Source organism: Hesperophylax consimilis, chromosome 8, assembly GCF_061612785.1.
Source record: "Hesperophylax consimilis isolate HC1 chromosome 8, BYU_Hcon_1.0, whole genome shotgun sequence".
Classification (NCBI taxonomy): Eukaryota; Metazoa; Arthropoda; class Insecta; order Trichoptera; family Limnephilidae; genus Hesperophylax; species Hesperophylax consimilis.
In genome coordinates this window covers 7470215-7488595 of record NC_142843.1, presented here as the reverse complement: position 1 = coordinate 7488595, position 18381 = coordinate 7470215, and the positions used below count along the sequence as shown (strand labels likewise).

Genomic DNA, 18381 nt, shown 5'->3' with positions numbered 1-18381 from the left:
AGCGCTCTGGAAGCATGATTGGATAAACATATTATAGTAAGGTAATTTTTAATAAGGACGGGAAAAGCAAGTGGTGTCGGTCCAATTTTCACGGCAGGAATAATAAGTGATTTTCAGGTATAAAATATTTTATTTCTTATGAAGGCGTTTACAACATGAGAAACAATTTTAATGATACAAATTTAAACAATAAAAATATGATTCAATTAGATTTTATGTAAATTTGAATGCAAGTCTTCCTTGAATAATTTTATTACGAACTGTTCAATTGCAAATTCATAACAATAAAGTCATTAAAACAGTCTTTCTTGAATTTGTGTTGAATTATTGAAAACCTCCCAGCTGCAAATATGTATTATCAATAAATATTTAATAATTCCTTATACTACAATATACAAACAAAAATACTATTAAAAAACAAAAGAGTTCATTCTAACTTTATCATTTAGTATTACAATGATGTGTTCAGAACCAGAGAGCATTTCTCACCATTTTTATCTGAACTAACAAATATGTAAGTTTCTCTTCACCTGAACGCATCACAAAGATTGATCAAATCAGTAACACATAGGTGTTTGAAAAATAAAGCTTTCACAACGAACAATGTTTCCTAAAGAAACTTGAAATTTAATCATTCATTTGATTTGGTAATGTCTGTTAAAAAATTAAGAATACAATAAATAAATAGAAAATAAAATATTTCAAAGTAAATTAATTATTGGATTAATCATAATTGAACTTGAATGGGATGCAATGAAATATTCTTTCAAATTGATGGATGCTAAAATAATTTTCACATAATATTATGTAAATATTCTGGTGATGTAGATATTGTCACTGGGCGCTTAATACTTTCAATGTGAAATAGTGTAAATATCGTTGTTCACAATATCGAAATATCGTCACCGGGCGCGTCTAATGTGAAATAAATAATATTTTACAGGAGAGTGAAAAAACCAATTTTGAAGCAGGAAAGTGAAGATGGAATTCCAAAAACTATTTATTTATATTAATAATGATTATTAATTTACACAATAAATAAAAAGATATGGAAGTCTTCCTTTATTTTACTGCTTAAAAATGCATTTTTTCACTCTCCCGTGAAATTTTAATTTTATCACATCGGGGGTATTACGCGCCTAGTAAGCAATGTGTGAAGAGAGTACTAATTTGCGCCACCCGTTACAGTGAAAACAAGAATACTGTGATTTGACTTGAGATAATTATTTTGATGTTTAGTAGCTGATGTGTTTAATTATGTGTATACAGTAAAATACCGAGCGAACTGAGGAACTTTATTAAAGGATTATTCTAGGGTTGATGATACAAAGGCAACATTACATTCTCCGAATTAGAAAAAATATAACATCTGAAATAACATTTTTATTACCAACGATAAAATCTAATTTACACACCAATTTATTGAAATAATGCATTATTGAATTTATCCAACAAAGGGAACTAATTAACAAACACATTATCAACGAGATTAAATTTATGAAACGTTGAACACATGTTGGCCACATGCTGCATTTTCATGAATGAAATGGTCATTCTATAAACACAAACTAGTTTAATAGCAGTATTTTCAGTTGGTAAATATTTTACAATAAATAAATGTCAATTTTCTAATAATCACACTTCAAAGATAAAAAAATTATGTTTAAGCCAAAAACAATATAAAAAAAAATTAATTTTGACGATAATTATTTATTTACAGAAAAAAATTGCAAGAGACGATGTATAGTTTTAGTAACCAGTCTTTGATGATCCAACACATTTGTGACCCTTATCCTTTCTATGAACACCCAATCCAGTAAGTATAGTAATACATACCGTATTTAACCAAGTACCTATATTGGAAAAACACTAGAATGATGGGACATGAGCAGTATGAAATAAATTTATCTGATAAAAAATTTATGCCTAGTGAAAGTTTAAACAAGATATTTTCTATTACGATTGTCTTTTCACAACTGCCCTTCTAAATTAGACTGGAAATAGTATAACGCGTACCGTTGGTCACTGGCTGTCAGTTATGCCCGAGTACAGTTGTCTTCAATTAATTAAGTCATTTTTATTAATATTGGATTCATTAAAAACTAGAAACAATGTCACTCGTTCAAGCCAACATTTTAACTTAGCATCCCAATCTTTGTATAAATTACTAGATAAATCCTAAAGAGGGCGAAGATGCACTTCATTTCATATTTGCAATATTCATTTTAGAAGACGCATGCAATCCTGAATGCTTTCATGGAGATGGCAAGCACATCGGTCGACCGTCAGCATTGCACTACAGCTCTTCATTCATTTACATATATATTACCGCACTTGACTGATGCACGTGATCATCTTACGTGTTGAACTATTTCCAGCCTTAGCGATGATTGTTCCATTCTTGTGTTATCTAGCAATACAAAAAGTTAAAATAAACCATTTTTAAACTTTGAAGTATAGGTTTTATTCCTAGCAACTTCGTTACTTTCTTGCAATATTATGCAAAAACTTGTATGATTTGCTTTAAAACAATAGGAATATGCGTCTTCGTTACACCAGTAATATTAAACATTTTCAAAAAAAGTGTCAAATTTTGCCACATTGAACTCACGTACGCAACACAATAAGACATCTGGACAACTTACAATCCATACATTTTCTATGAAAATAAATGCTTTAGAAACACGCTTATCACACGCAATTCTAAGCTCTAATGCAACGCTGGTCTGCCTTGTCCAGATCAGCGTGGGACAGAAAAATGGTGGTTGTGAAAGGCCTTCAATCGAGTTGATTTGACATTTAAGATTATGTTGTTTTATTGTTTAAAATAGGAGAAGAACAACTGATTTATTATTTAGATTTTTAGTAAGATGTTAAAAAGTGGTAGTAAAATCCATTGAATATTGCGATAGTATGATTCAATTCTGCGTTGCATGCGTAGGACAAGTGTGCATGTCGACCTGGGAATGTAGAATTGCATACATTGCGTATGTGGACCCAATGTGTCCTTACAAATACTCTAGAATATTAATAGTACGTCAGTAAAACATTGGTGCCGCTGTAGGAGGCGTGTGGGAAACGTCACAAGTTAGAGGTATAACTATTATACAGTATTTGGTGCCACTCTCTCAATCTTTACGCAATATAAAAGATATGTTCAGTTGCTCGATGATGTACAATTGTTAACTAAACAACTTTGTATTGATTATGCAATTTTTGGTAACCAAAATACTAAATATGCACAGTTTATGTGGTGCTGGACTCTCTTCCGTAGATTACTTCGACAAGTAATAATCCTTCAAAATTAATATTTACCCCATCGCTGCAAGTAGAAATGATGAGCTTCTTCTACACATAAATGAGCAGTTTATTTACATAGAATTTATGTATGACGAGATTTGTTTGAAGTTCATCGCTTGCATAAATTCAATAAAAAGAATTATATTGGATAATCTCGTCAGTTTATAAATTTCCAGTGCTGTACGGAAATCGGACGTAATTTAAAGCCTTGGTGGTTGTTTTGATAGCTGTTTTGTTGACTGACATTTTGTATTTTAAAATTTAAATAATTGAAGACGTCACCCAAACAACGGTGTATGGCACATTTTGGTGGAGTCGGTAGTACGAATATTATGGTAAGAAAATGAAACAAAATTAAATGTTTTTCTCGGTTCCTGTAAAATAAACAAAATGTTCCGTTCAGTGTTGTTTGGCTGGCGTCTTCAATTATTATAACTAGGTTTCGTGGACAGTAGATCTCGTGTCCAAAAAAGGATGTTTGTAATTTTCTCTTATTTAATAAATCAAAAACAAATTTCCTCTGAAATAATAAGACTTTGTAAGTAGGCACTTAAATACCTACATACCTAGTTATAAACCATAAATTTCACGTAACATTTTTTTATTTCAAACGAGAAATTATACAAATTGTCAATAGAGAGTAAGTAACAGTGACAATTCTTTTTTCAAACTTTCTTCAGGTAGGTACCATAAAAAGTCCAAATAAACACAATGATGAAAAAATAATCTTTACTGAACATTAAAACAGCCACCATCTTGAAACGGAACGTACAAACAAATTTGCAGACAGACAAAACGCAAAACGGTCAAGTCAAAACAGGACTTTGCAGCTTAGAAGGATAAACAAAACGGTAAATTTGATAATCGACAGAAAACTGCTTAAGACATTGGACCCACTTTATTGTGTCAATGAAAACTAGTTTACCCTACTTAATTTTTTTAAATAAAATAATTTGTCAACATTGAGCATTTTAATAAGAGACAAAATTTACAAAAAAATATTGAGAGTGTACTAAACACAATGCAGCTATAATGCAAGTAAACAAAGTTATTTACAAGCATTACAGTTGAGCATCAGGCCTTTCCAGTGATTCAGTACCAGCGATCATGGAAGAGAAGTTAATATTAATCTTAGATTATAAAACCTGGGCTTCTTATTATACTACCTAATTACATCTTTATACACAACACAAAAACTTTGCTCAAATACGCCAGATTGGATACTGTTCATTTTAAATGTACAACCGCATGTGAAATATACAAATAAACCCTCCCTGCACGGTGCAAAGAAATCTCTGTCCTTTTTGGTGAAAGACTTATTGGTGCCGCTTTATTTCTAATCAATATATTTATATAATTCATTTTCTGATTGATAATGTAATCACATCCTTAAGAACACATTTGTATAACAAGCGGAATCTCAAAATACAAGGAATTCTATGGAATAAATAAGTCGTAAGCAGCAATTGCGATCAGGGATGAAGGTTCACAAAGTAAATCAACCAAAAGTGTAATAATATACTCCAGTTTATCACAAGAAAGTAAGATTATATATGTACAGATAAACTTGCGCCATATGTATTACTAATTCTGATTGCCTCCTGACTACATGTCTTTCTACAACCGAGAATATTATGATTTTACAAACAATATTTTATTATAACTTACTTATATTAAAATAAAATACACTAGTATAAATTACCATAACATAGAAGAGATATTATCCCACTTGCGAGGAGAGTGAGGAGAGTTAGGTCAGCCGACGGGTTAAGTCAGCCGAAGGTCAGGTCAGCCCGAGGATTAGGTCACCCCAAGAGTTAGGGCAGACCCAGGGTGAGGGGTCAGCCCAGAGAGTGTTGGCTTGGAGTCAGGCCGCCCGGGTGCTCGGGACTGTGTCTTTGTTTTTTCCGTTTTTTTTCTTTTTTCCGTTTCTTTCGCTCTTTCTCTTCATCGTGGCGCTTCTGTTTTTTGTGTTTCTTTTCGTGGGTATCTTGACCGGATGCATCTGGAATAATTGTTATTTAATATAAACAATTTATCATTATAACATTGCTTTAATCTTATGTGACGAATCAAATTTCGTCACAAATAATTTTGAGTTATAAACTGAGAGTGTCCCGCAGTGTGCGCCCAAAGACAGGTGTTGACAGACGGGGGTTTTAAAGAAAGAAGGAGGAGTGCGGGGTGGGGCGACAGGTCATACGAGCAGAAACGAAGACAGTCAATATCGAGGCGGGAGAGAGAGGAGATCGAGACAGGAGTGGTGGTGAAGTACGCGCTCCCCGCCCAGCGGTGTGATGCTGGGCGGCGGATGAAGAAGTTACAGTCGAGTTAGAGAAAGTGATTTTCAAGTGTTATCCTCCGCCCGGCGACGTAATGTTGGGCGGGAGACGAAGAAAGTGCGGTGATCAGACGCGGCCGGGAGGGCCTGAGCTGCAGAACTGCAGAAGCTGTCACCTAGGACTTCGGCCTTACTAAGGCCATCGAACAGAATCAACTCAGTGACAACAGTGTAGCTACAGTGAACAATGACAATGCGAATAGTGAAGAAGTGATCCGAACCATATGACAACTAGTTAAGTTATAGATGTAAGTAGATCTAAGTATAATTTAGATTTAGTATTAAGATTTGACAAACCTAATTAAAATCGAGACTCATAATTAATAGATGTTCATAATTAAATTCACCTCCCTAGTCGCCACCCAAGCAACCCGAATTGGTGAGAAGGCAGAGTATACGGCTGAAGAGGTAAGTATAAAATGCAATATATTTAAGTATTATTCTGAGCTAGATGCCGGAGGAGAAGTTAGCGTGATTATTGTCACAATGGCTGCCCAATGTGAAGCAGTTTTAGATATTTTACTATATCTATCACTAATGTTATTGACATTCCTAAAACCCATCCCTGAAAACAAGGTAAATATTTGCATGTTCTTATTATATTTAATCTTCTGCACTGTTTCTCGCCCTTGTCATGTTTTGTCTTGAGTTACCTACCGTTGTTTGGGTGTTTCGTTTTTGTATAGCGTAAACAAATGTTCTGTGATGAATTCTCATGTCAAGTGCTATTTTTTGTCAGGTTGCAGTTAAATCATTATAAAACAAACTCGGCATTTTGACACATTCGGGACTGTAGGTACCTGGAGATCGTTAATCTTCTCATCACCGATAGATATTTTCAGGAATGTTATATTTTTTAGAAAGCAAGTAAGTCGGGAGATGTCAAGTGGCTAATTTTTTTTGTTAAAATGTATTAATGATAGTGACTTTAGGGTACCTATTCGAGTTAATTTTTTTTGTTAAAATGTATTAATGATAGTGACTTTAGGGTACCTATTCGAGTTAATTTTTTGTTGAGTTTTAGGCGTAATAACAAGATCTTGCACAGAAAAGAAAAGTTCGCTAAAGTAAAGGAAAGGTTTACAGCGCAACCCATTGTGGGAACATAACTTTTTCAAAAGCTTATTCAAAAATACATAACAATTTATTACTGCATAAAATGAAGACCAAACGCGGGTGTTTAGGTGTTTATGTATTATTTTAATTAATTCCTCAGGCCTCAGGTATATTCTCTCAGAAGGACCGAGGTATTTCCGCTTTGCAATAAAATCCAAATAAATGGAGTATTTCTAAATGTATCCGAAAACTGAAAACAGCTTTTGAAAGATGAAGGAAAACGCTTTCAAGTTTTATTATAAGAAATAAACATGCATTTTTTTAAATATTAAAATTTTGAGTGCAGAGATAAAATTAAATTGTCATTTTATAATTAATAAAAAATTCACAAAATTTCTAAGTTATTTTCAAATTGCGGTCGGTACCTTTGGTTTCACAAAGTTGCACATTTTGATTTTTCTGTGGTCAATTTCTAGATTCTAATATAAAGCGTGGAATTTTTTTCTTTCTAACACTGTTTAGATCATATTTATCACCATGTGGGGTTTCTCACAGTGAGAGAGATATAAGGATTTCTGTGAGACCATGAGTTGTTCCCAAAAGTGAACAAATTAGCTTGAAGGTTACATCATATGTGAAATAATTCTTATTATTTTTATTTAAGAGATCTGGGACTATATTATTTTTATGATAGGAGTTTTTGTGTGAAAACCCTAAATATATGTATCGTAGGCGTCTACTATATTCAGCGTGCACGTGTTTATTATTGCAGTAAGTAAATTATAACTCATTTGTAAAAATGTCACTTTTAACAATAACAAAATATTAGATTTTGGAAACCTTTTCGCGGGATTTGGAATTTGCAATAATGTAATAATAATAATATTTGATTGATTTGTGTATAGATTTGTAAGAAGATTATATTTTCGAATTCTTAATAGGGATAGTGCGAGTGGCCTGTAAACTGTCAGATTCATTTATTGAACAGTAAATTTAAAGGGGCTACACCACCTCCCCTCTCCTCGCCACTTGATTTTTTCCCCTCACTGGTATGTGATAAAATAACTACAACAATATATATATATATAATTAATACAACATACAAGTTTGTAGCTGGCTTTGTACTGAGTAAGATTGACATAAATATGCCACCTTTTTTTCTGTTTGCAAAAAAAAGAATTCGAATATTCTACATTTATATCTAAAAATCGGTGACCGGATAACTCATCAAAATGACAATTCAACACACCAATAAAGTGTTATAAAGTTATGTAAAGTGATGAAACAAAAACTACGTTACAATATGTAACTATTTAACCTAGTTTTTATTCATCACTTTTAATGACTTTATATCACCTCTTAAAGGTGTGTTGAATTGTCATTTTGAGGAGTTATCATGGAACCCCAAAAATCAGGTAAAGTTTTCACAAAAGATAGTGTAGTTTTTTCGATAGAGCCTCTTCAGGCTGAATGAATTAATTAAATGGTCATGGCTAAAAGAATACCATGAATTTATAGAAAGTGCCAGTTGACAGAAATGTCTCTTATTTTCTATTCAACCTCTGAATTTTGAATGCTACTGCACTATTGTAATCTCTCTTCTGTTATACGCATAGCTTATGAGAAAGTTGGAAAGGTTCTAACGGAACCATCAGTATGTAAATATATTAATTTAACATAGGTATTATAAATATAGTAGTACTTTTGAAGTAAAATTACCTGTTATTTGAGTTTCCTGACTCATAGGTCCACCCTCCTTGTGTTTGTGCTTTTTATGTTTATTTTTGTGCTTCTTTACTGGTGTGGTGTTAATATATCTGTACTGCTCAGGCAGTGGTCCAGGATGGAGACGGAAGCCTGCTAGTTGAGCACTGGAGAGAGGCAAGAGTTCCTTTCCACCAATGGGAGGTTTGTCTATCACAGAACGCAGGCTACTATTGTCTTGCTGGCCAGGTCCATCAATTATTCCCGGTAAGTTGGGTAAAAAGGAAGACAATTGCTCCTTCAATTTCTTCCCGCTAAATTTGCTATAGGAATGTTCTAAGCCATAATAGCCCATCAAATTAGTTGCACCCGTTAGTTCACATTCTCCTGCAAAAACACACGAGTACACAATAATATCAAGAATTTACGACAAGTAAATACGAGGCATTTTTATCTAAATAGGGTAGAATTTATTGATAACGAAAGATAATGCTATTAAGGACAACACATTCTGAGAAAGTGAGAAAACATTTCGCTTACCTGGAGGCTCCTTCATTAAGTAGAAGGGCCCACTGTGAACTATTGACGGGTTCTTGCCTAGGGAAATCGTTGTTTTGAGTGTACCCGAAGAATCCTGACGAGAAACAACAGGGGACCTGGCTCCCCTGGGCGACGATTTCGGAGAATAGGGTTCCGCCTTCCGAAACTGATCAGCCATCATCATTTTCCTTCATTTCTAACGCATTCACACACACGAACTAGAGTCGCCGTCATAAATCTATTTTGCAATCATAGACATTTTTAGTAGAGTGCTTTTATTGAAATCTTTACTTTCCATTTACAGTACTCACCTACGATATTTTGAAGCAAAAGGGAGAGAGGGGATATATTTTCACGAAAGTTTTCAAGCTGCAGCAAATTAAAAGTGTAAGACGGTGGAAGCATGATGTATATCATAAGCGTAGGAATGACATATTTTCTCACTGTAAAAAACTTTGTTTATTCTTTATTTTTTCCACTGCTGTAGCATGTGTGTGCCCGTTTACATTTTCAGAATTTTTTTTCCACGCTTTGTCTGTGATTGCTTTGGAAGAAATGACTGTTTCGGACAGTTTCGGAGTTTCTCTGAGCATCTGATTTCAGATTGTCTGTGGTGGAATTTGTCTTCGTCTGGTCGTGAATTTTGTCGTTATATTATGTGTTAGATTTTTTTTATTAAAATTTTAATTTTTATGAATACTCGTAGTGTTTTAGTTAGTGTATAAGCTCATATAATTCATTGTGCTTCGGGAACCTAAAATATACTTGAGGGCACTTGGATCCGTATCACCGGAGAGCTCCAGGCACTGGTGACGCCATTTTACGGGGATGAATTGGCTCCCGCTCGAGTTGGCGAAGCCTTTTTTCATTCCGACAGTACTCGTGTGATGAAAATAACCAGGAATGGTTGTTTTTGCTGTTCCTTACTACGCTACACTTCAGGTTAGTCGGAATAGTATATACCGGCGAATGAAGTAACTGCTGATTCTGTAGTTTCTACGTTTGTAAATTCATTCATTTTACATATTGTTCGTTATACATAGTCACTATTTGCTTCAACATACCATACGCAGTGTGAATTCAAGGGTTTATCACTAAAATATTATTTTTGTTTGCAGATATTTGATCAATTATGGAAGATGGAAGCTGTTACCAGGTAAAGAGAGATAGCTTTACTGAAATTGAAGGATTTGACAGTAAATTGGTTCACAAAAAAAGTGACCACTATTCTAATCAAAATGGAGGTGGAGAAAAACCCAACAATTCTCTAAATTCAGCTTTGCCCAACCACAATAACATTGGCTCTACTCAGAAGACATCACATACTGATCCAGAAATCATTCCTAAACTTAGTTTGAAGATCAGGAAATCATCTACTACAAATGAACTTGTCTCAGACTGCAATGTCGCACCTAAAATTCCCAAACCTATCATCACACAACATTCTTCATTCAGGAGAGTATTGAAACGGCCATACAATGAAGTAGAAATCCATTCTAGAGAGAACGGGGATCACAAAGAATACAATAAGCATGTGCTTCCTCTCAAAATACCTATTATCCCACCCAGCTTACAAGCCGCTGCACTTAGGAACAAACATGTATATAAAAGAAGAAAGTTTGTTGGACCGAAACAGAATGAATATGCCCAATATCTCGGACTGCAGCCAGCTGTAAAGTTCAAGTGCAGTAAGTGTTGCTGCTCTTCGTTCGAGAGTCTGGGCATGCTGAAGGAGCACCAGCGCTTCTGTTTGCCTCACGTGCCCCTGTCTGACCTCTCCTCCTTGGCAGCGGCTACTACCACCCCACCACCGGCCTCTGGGCTGTCTCCTGCGGGTTCGGCCAATACCAACTTCCGCATCACTAGGAAGGTGTACTTGTGCTCGGCTTGTGGTACTTACTATGAAAACTGGAACCTGTTCTTGCACATACGCGAAGTTCATAACCGTCACACCTGTCTGTTCTGTTTTGGAATGTTTTCACAGGCTCAGAAGCTGGCTTCTCATCTTGTGGTGAAACATAACATTCAAGAAGACCACTTTGCATCTAAAGAAGATCTCTCTTCAAAGTTCTCCGATTCTTTTTATTTGTTATGTTGCAAATGCGAAAAAGTTTTCACAGAAAGAGAAGATTTTGTTCTTCATGAATGCTCGCAAGTAATTAAACAGTGTTCAGTGTGTAAAGTCAAGGGTAGTCATACTCCCGAGTGTACTAAGAACTCTAAACATAAGCGTCCCAGTGTTCAGTCAGGTGACTATAAAAAAGGGAAAAAAGCTTCTTCTGTTGAAAAAAAACATAGTTTACCCATCGAAGCTATTAGTGATATTAATACAAGTGCAGAAAGTGCTGGTACCGAGAAGAGTCTCCCCGAAAGCGTTCCTTTGCAGGATGATGTTGACAGACCTGTAGTCCCACAACTCTGCTGTCCGCTAGAAAGTTCACTGGAAATAAACACTGACGTAAGCAACATTTCAAGCCACAGTTCCCCCATTTTCAAAGCCTCTCCATTGGTCAATCACAAAGTGAATGTTGATGAAAGTGCCACACAATTTCCAAGTGAAATCTTGAAGAACAATAATAATAAAGAGGAAAATAGAGAATCACCTGTTTTAGAATTGGACCGAATAGAGTGTACAGCTAATGAGGCAGATCTCATTAAGAATGAACATGTACCCATACCTAGTGGATTAGGTATAGATAATGAACTAACTTTCAAAAGTTCACCTCCCCCATCACAGCATTCGAGCGTCTCGCAACTTAACAGCTCTCCTTTACACGAGGATCAATCTTCATTTCCCAGTTTTATGTATAAAACAAATGCAAATATGCCTCAACCGGGAAATGAAATGGCCAAAACCACCCTAAAACCACCTCCTCGCAATAGACGTCCACCGAAGCGATACCAGTTCAAACATTTGCCAGAAGATGTTCCAAAATATGAACAACCTCAAGTCAAAGAAATTGTAAATAGAGTTCCAAAATTAACTGTTAAGGTACCAAAAATGTTGACAGAAAAAGATTCTACTAGTGATTATTCTTCAGAAAGCGAAGATAGTGATAAATTAACTGTGGACTTTGATATGAATAGTGATAATGGAAACAGTAACCAGGTCAAGGAAGAAGCGGAGTGTGACGAAGAAGTTAAAGACTTTCCCTTGGAGTTTACACCCGATACTGCCGCTGAAGACATCAAGAATGTGGACACTTCAGCGGAATTGGAGATCGCCGTAGCCGGGGAAGATGTTCCACTCACCGAGCTGACCCTAGACCGCCCTCTGGACCGCTATCCTCTCAAGGACTTGTTGAGAGTGTTTCTGACGTCCACCGTGTACAACTGCATATATTGTAACCACGCACGCAAGGTGGCGGTAAACGCCAAACAACTAGGCTTACACTTCATCGCGCAACACAGGTTCACCGCTACAGTAGATAGCATCACTGCTGAAGAGCTTATGCCAGAAACTATTATTCTTAAAATTAGATCATGTTTGCAAGAGGTTCAGAATATATTTCTCAATTTGGAAGGATATGATACTGAAGAAAAAATTGACATGAAGTTATATGATCAAGTCTTGGAATGTTTCCAATGTTTTTTTGTGACTACAGTGCATAAGGATCTCTACATGCACAATAGAAAAATGCACCAGAAAACTATTCTTCTCTGTATAATGTGCAAATCTAATTTTTACAGTTATAGCGAACTCCTTTGCCATCTCTGTCCTGGGACTTATGTACTCAATAGTGAAATACAATTCCGCTGTTGCTTGTGCGAGCATGACTCAATCCCTTCTGCATTCAGATTGATGGTTCATTTACGGAAGCAGCATCATGCCTGTGATGTCTGTTTAGAGACCTGTCAGAACCAATCCAAACTCTCCAATCATGTCTGGAAACACAAACTCCACCATCTGTGCTACCGCTGCGGAATAGCCTATCGTAATAAACCTGACATCACAAAGCACTTATTTTGGAAACATGGAACTGAAAGTGTCCTCTGTAAAAAGTGTTTACAAAAGAGGTGGCCTCATGTTTACCATTTCTGTATACCACCCAACTCTTTTGTATGCGAAGAGTGTAATCTCTCCTTCACAAAGGCTGTTTCCCTCAAAGTTCATAAGAGATTACACACCAATGATCTACCATATTCTTGTTCCCAAGAAAACTGTTCAGACAAATTTATATCTAAAAAATTGCTCATAAAACACGAAATTAAACATTTAGAAGTTCCTGTAATGGTAGAGGAACCCCCAAAACAAACCACCGCTGTTGATGATAAACTAGAGAGTAAAATGTCTCCTGCACATTCTTCCAAGGAAATAGATTCCACTGTAAATAATGTAGAGAGTAAAACAATGCCTTTGAAGAATAAAAAATCGAAGAAAAATAAGAAAAATAAAGAAAAGGATAACTTGTTAATTGACGTTAACTTGCCAGCACTTAATTTGTCAGAAAGTGACAGCAGTGATGAATCTGAGTCGGAGGTGACTAAGAAAGCTGAGAGCTTTGCACTTTCTCTCGCACAGGCCACGGACAACACGCCCACGGATCCTTACAATACTCCCTGCGATACTGAACCTATGGCTATTAGTGATGCTGACAACATGAACTGCCATGATGTACAAATTACATCCAAAAAGGATAATATTCCAGATGAAACTAAAACTGAACTGCCTGTTGCAGGAATATGGGATAATTTCAAAATGTATCAAGCTGAATTTGAAAAACAAACAGAAAAAATTCAAGCACCTAAACCGAGACACGTTTGCGACTCAGACCATGATTATTGTGTCATTCCTATAAATGAAGAAGATGTAATCAGAGAAGAAGTCAACTTAAACACTTCTGACGGGAACATTAAAGAATTTAAAAAGAAACAAAAAAAAAGGAAAAATAGTAAGAAAGCAAGTAATAATTCATCATCCAGTGACAGCAGTAGCGACAGTGATTCTAGTTGTTCTTGCGGATCCAACTGTAGCTGCTCTTCTTCTAGTGGATCTTCTTCATCTAGTTCTTCCTCTTCGGACTCTGAATCTAGTTCAACCCAACGACTAAGTCAACCTCGTGTACGTAAAGACAGTGACGCTTCGGCTGTAGATATAATGGCTACAGAAGAGTCGCCTCCGCGCTTTGTGGCCCCAGAGCCGCAGGAAGTCCCAATTGCCGAATCTGACCTCGACACAGATGAAACTGAAACTGATGAAGATTTTTACGATGAACATCCGCAGTGCCTGGCCAATAAGATTTTGGCTGAGAAAAGAAATCAATTGATGTTACTAGCTACGGTGGCTCCTGTAAATAACGGTACATACCTCGACTCCAGTAGACCAGCAACCCCAGAAAACATAGAAAAGGTGAAAGAAGTTAAGAAAAAGGTGAAAACAAAAAAGAAAAAGAAAACTAAAAAAGCGGAAATTATAAAACCCTTACCGATTACTCCTTTGCCTGTTGCAAAACTTACCATAAGACAGGAAGAGATACCAATGCCGGTCAGTTTACCAAACAAAATAACAATCTCCCTTCAAACCAACACTGTAATAGACAAGAGTCCGTTAATTCTCCAACCTCCTTTACCGAGTAGCACATCCTCTAGAAGAGATGCTGATAATAAGAGAGCATCCAAACGTAGAAGAGTTCCTAATAAATTTTATGGCTATTCAAGTGATGAAGAATATGCCCATCAACAGATGATCAACAAATCTCACCTTCCTCCAAAACTTGAATGGCGGAAGGAAGATTTACCTTCTCCGAGCACGACTCAGGCTATTCAGCAACCAATTATCCCAGAAATACCCAGAGAGGTGTTTTCAGAGGTTTTAGCAAGAGAGTCGAGACCGGTGATTTCACCTAAACATGTTTTTAAAGAACCTATTTACACCTCGAGTGAAGAAGACTCGGATTCCAGCAGGGAAGGCGTCTTGCAAATAAACCACCCGATCGCGGAACAGATGGAACCGGAACCTGAACCTCCTACGGTCAGTCGTCTTGTAGTGGGACAGTTTCCTTTCCCTCGCCCCGCCGGGGTGCGAGCAGCTCGGGAGGGCGAGAGTGTGTACTGCTACTGCCGTTGTCCCTACGACGAAGTGTCGGAGATGATAGCTTGTGATGCAGATGGCTGCTTGATCGAGTGGTTCCACTTTGAGTGCGTCGGGATCATGGTGCCACCCAAGGGAAAGTGGTACTGTCCAGATTGTCGACAGAGGCTTGAAAACGAAGAGCTGTAGATGATGTGCTCAGTAGTTTATGCACATAAATATTCATTAGACATTGTTAAATGCCCTTCTTTATGTGAACATATCTCAGTGCAGATGTTAATTTTGTTATTGACGAAAATTTGTAAAATAAACCCTCATTTTAACATATTGCTTGTAAATGATTTTTAATTATAGAATTATGAACATTATAAGTGTACATGTATGTATTATGTATCTCGGCGATAAGACGACTTTCAGTCTAAATGATTTACACATTTATTATTGTTAGAGCGTCAGACTGCTAACCAATTTAGTTTTGTTTACTAAAACAGCTTTCAGATTTTACTTTAGTTATTTACAAATCTTGTGCATAAGCAAGATGTGCCAATTATTCTGTTCATATTGTAATGGTATGTTAATGTTCTCCTCTGCGAGCACTAGTAGCCAATGGATACTTGTATTTTAGTTCTCTAGTCTCTCTTTATTCTCAGTTTATTTCTTGTATGAATATTATGAAATATAATAAAGTTAATCATTATCAATTTATGTATTGCTTTTAAGATCGATTCAATTCATCACATTTTCAGGAGTCAGTTGATATAAATATGCATTTTGTAGAATAATATTCATTTTCTACATTCCATCATGTCTACTATTAAACAATTGTGATAAATAAATCATCTATCACCTAAACAACTACTCATTAATTACCTAACTGTGCGATACATTACTGAATGTTGAGAGGGGGCCTAGCAGGGAGCCAAGGGGCTCTTCTTTCCCCAATCCCTACCTAATATTATTGAAAGTAAATGTTTCTAAGACCTCTTCATCTTAATTAAAACCCCTATTTAATAAAATATTGTTGATGAGAGCTCTGTTAGGATCTGGTGATTTTTAAATAATAACCTAATCAATTTTAAAGTCCTTGAAAAAAGAAACAATCCTGATGTTAATAATCATATTTTAAAAAACTTTAACTTTATTAAAAGTCAGAACTAATTACCCCAGTTCTCACCATTCACAAATTATTAATTTATTCTATGGGCTTTGTTAAAAAGGGTTTCCATGAATTAGTGAGCGTGTGCGCTCTCCAGCATAGCTGAATGGTGCTTAAATGAATTGAAAGTACTAACTTCGGTTGTGTATCTGTAACTGTGGTTCAATGAATGAGAGAAATCTGATATGCTTTGAATTTAATTGTCATTTTCAAAATTGTAACTGTTCAAAAGCGACATATCTATAATATATTCGACTGGTTTGGTAAAACCGTTCAAGCCACAAAATGAAAACTTTACAAGAGACAGTAAATACAAATGATTACGGATTCGAAAAAAAAAGAAAAATTTTGCATAAATTTAGTTTTTAGTATTAAAAATGCAAAAATTACTTTACCATAATATGTGTATTGTATTTTAAAAAATTGACATTCCCAAAAAATCTGGGTTTTATCAAAACACAGTTGATATTTTAGCGAATTTTTTTATTTATTTGTATAATTCTCAATATAATCATTTAAAACAATGTAAGGTATATTTGCGGCACATTGGTGTACCCCTTACACCCCTGGTGTAAGAATTTAATCTTTTTTTCAGGCTTGAAACGGCTTTAGCCATGTTTGGTGACCAAATCTGTTTAGCTAGGTACTTCCTCACCTTCCTCTTCCCCGTCTCCTTCCCTTCCCACTACCTCACAACATACCCCAATTGGGGATGCCAGTCTCGCTGGTTCCAACTGGTTCCAGATGGTTGGGAGCAATTGGGACTGTTATGCGGTATTCTCACAGAAAAATTATTTTAATTTTCTTTTTCAGAATTGGAATTATAATATAGAGGTGTCTGTCCTAGTTTACATATTTATATTTTCTGTTGTTCTTGAAACAATTACACCGGGAACACAGGTATAGCGCCCAAAGATATTAGAAGAACGAGATGTGCTATGAGCAGTTCGTACTGAGTGGAATTGTTTTGCCGAGTGTCGCCGGTTTTGTTCACCAATACTACTGCACACCTTCGCTTGCGCTAAGGTATCCGCACTAATACATAGAACAGATTTCTGTGCGTACACGTCCCGATACCGTTCAAAGTACCCTAATTAGGTAGTACTCCGGCTACGGTCCGGCGGCCAACATAGCATATCTCGTTCTTCTAATATCTTTGTATAGCGCCCCTCCTCATAATTGACTAATTAAACAATACTAACTTTAATTAACCTTTTTAAAACCCTTTCGCAGCCACCGTCATTCTTAATTTTCTTAATCAAATATTTTTTATATCATGAATATAATATTATTATCCTTCACTGAACAATTTTTGTGTTAAAAACCTACATAATTTAGCTGCAATTTTGAATCGGAAATTCATACAGTTAAAGAAAAAAGCAATTCCTGGTCCAAGTCAGCAAAACTAGTAATTATTATTTTTTTTTAAGAAAGACAAAAATTCACAGGTTACGAATAACCTGACAATAATTTTAAAATCTGCTACCACCATACTAGTTAGCGGAAAATGTTGCTTGTGTCGTTATGGAGGACTTGAAATCGAGGAATTGAACTCGCATCCAGGATGGAACCCAGATGGGATGCCAACTCAACCACTGACCGGTCATAAATAAATACAGTATGTTTTTAAATCCCCTTACTAATAAAAACTTGTAAAATATTATACTACTGATAAGAAACCATTTACGATACAGTAATGGTAGTTTATCAGTTGCGTAAAATTTAAAACACATTTATTATAAGACGCGCAATATTTAACAGAGTACCTACAAATCTTTAGAAATGTTTTTATTTTTCTCATTATTGAAAGAACTTGTATTGTAAAATATCAAATTATAATGAACGCTTTAAAATTAATTAAAAATTTTCTCGGTATTTAATATATTTGATATTAATTTAGCAAATATTAAAAAAATTATAAACTTACCTTTTAGGTTACACATCAATTCATGGGAAAAACTTTAAAATGATTGTGTGGGACTCCGCCTGTGTACTCTCACAAGAACATGAATTTCTTATCAAAATTTAATTAATGATTCAATATTTTTCCCTGATATATAATACAATATGAAGTCAGGAAAGTCGTCGTAGTACAAGCAGGAAACTGGTAAATCTACATCACATTTGGAGCCAATTTTGTAGTATTGTTTTGATTTGAGCTTTTGTTTTAGAGTAAATCGAATCCAAAGTTAGAATTTTTAAGGTCAAATTTGAAAAAAAAAACATTCACTAGGGGTTAATATCGGCAGTTTA

General features: G+C 35.5%; 2 protein-coding genes across 2 annotated transcripts; one reads left to right on the top strand and one right to left on the bottom strand.

Annotated features, from left to right (window-relative positions):
• Window positions 1-9169, bottom strand: MED19 (mediator complex subunit 19). Its single transcript, XM_089634825.1, has 3 exons — window positions 8942-9169; window positions 8417-8788; window positions 1-5305 (listed from the first exon to the last, which is right to left on the bottom strand). The coding sequence occupies exons 1-3, from the start codon at window positions 9123-9125 to the stop codon at window positions 5142-5144; spliced, it is 720 nt and encodes a 239-aa protein (XP_089490951.1). The 5' UTR covers window positions 9126-9169; the 3' UTR covers window positions 1-5141.
• Window positions 9170-9553: 384 nt separating this feature from the next.
• MESR4 (misexpression suppressor of ras 4) lies at window positions 9554-15840 on the top strand. The gene is made up of 2 exons (XM_089634824.1): window positions 9554-9883; window positions 10060-15840. Exon 2 carries the CDS (start codon window positions 10074-10076, stop codon window positions 15159-15161), a length of 5088 nt encoding a protein of 1695 aa, XP_089490950.1. The 5' UTR covers window positions 9554-9883; window positions 10060-10073; the 3' UTR covers window positions 15162-15840.
• Window positions 15841-18381: the final 2541 nt, after the last annotated feature.

Excerpts from the sequence above, each read along its gene's own strand:
- MED19 (XM_089634825.1), bottom strand. The coding sequence starts at position 9,125 with ATGATGATGGCTGATCAGTTTCGGAAGGCGGAACCCTATTCTCCGAAA. Across the intron at positions 8,789-8,941 it reads CTTAATGAAGGAGCCTCCAG|GAGAATGTGAACTAACGGGT; the intron begins GTAAGCGAAATG and ends GTGTTTTTGCAG. Across the intron at positions 5,306-8,416 it reads TCAGGAAACTCAAATAACAG|ATGCATCCGGTCAAGATACC; the intron begins GTAATTTTACTT and ends CAATTATTCCAG.
- MESR4 (XM_089634824.1), top strand. The coding sequence starts at position 10,074 with ATGGAAGATGGAAGCTGTTACCAGGTAAAGAGAGATAGCTTTACTGAA.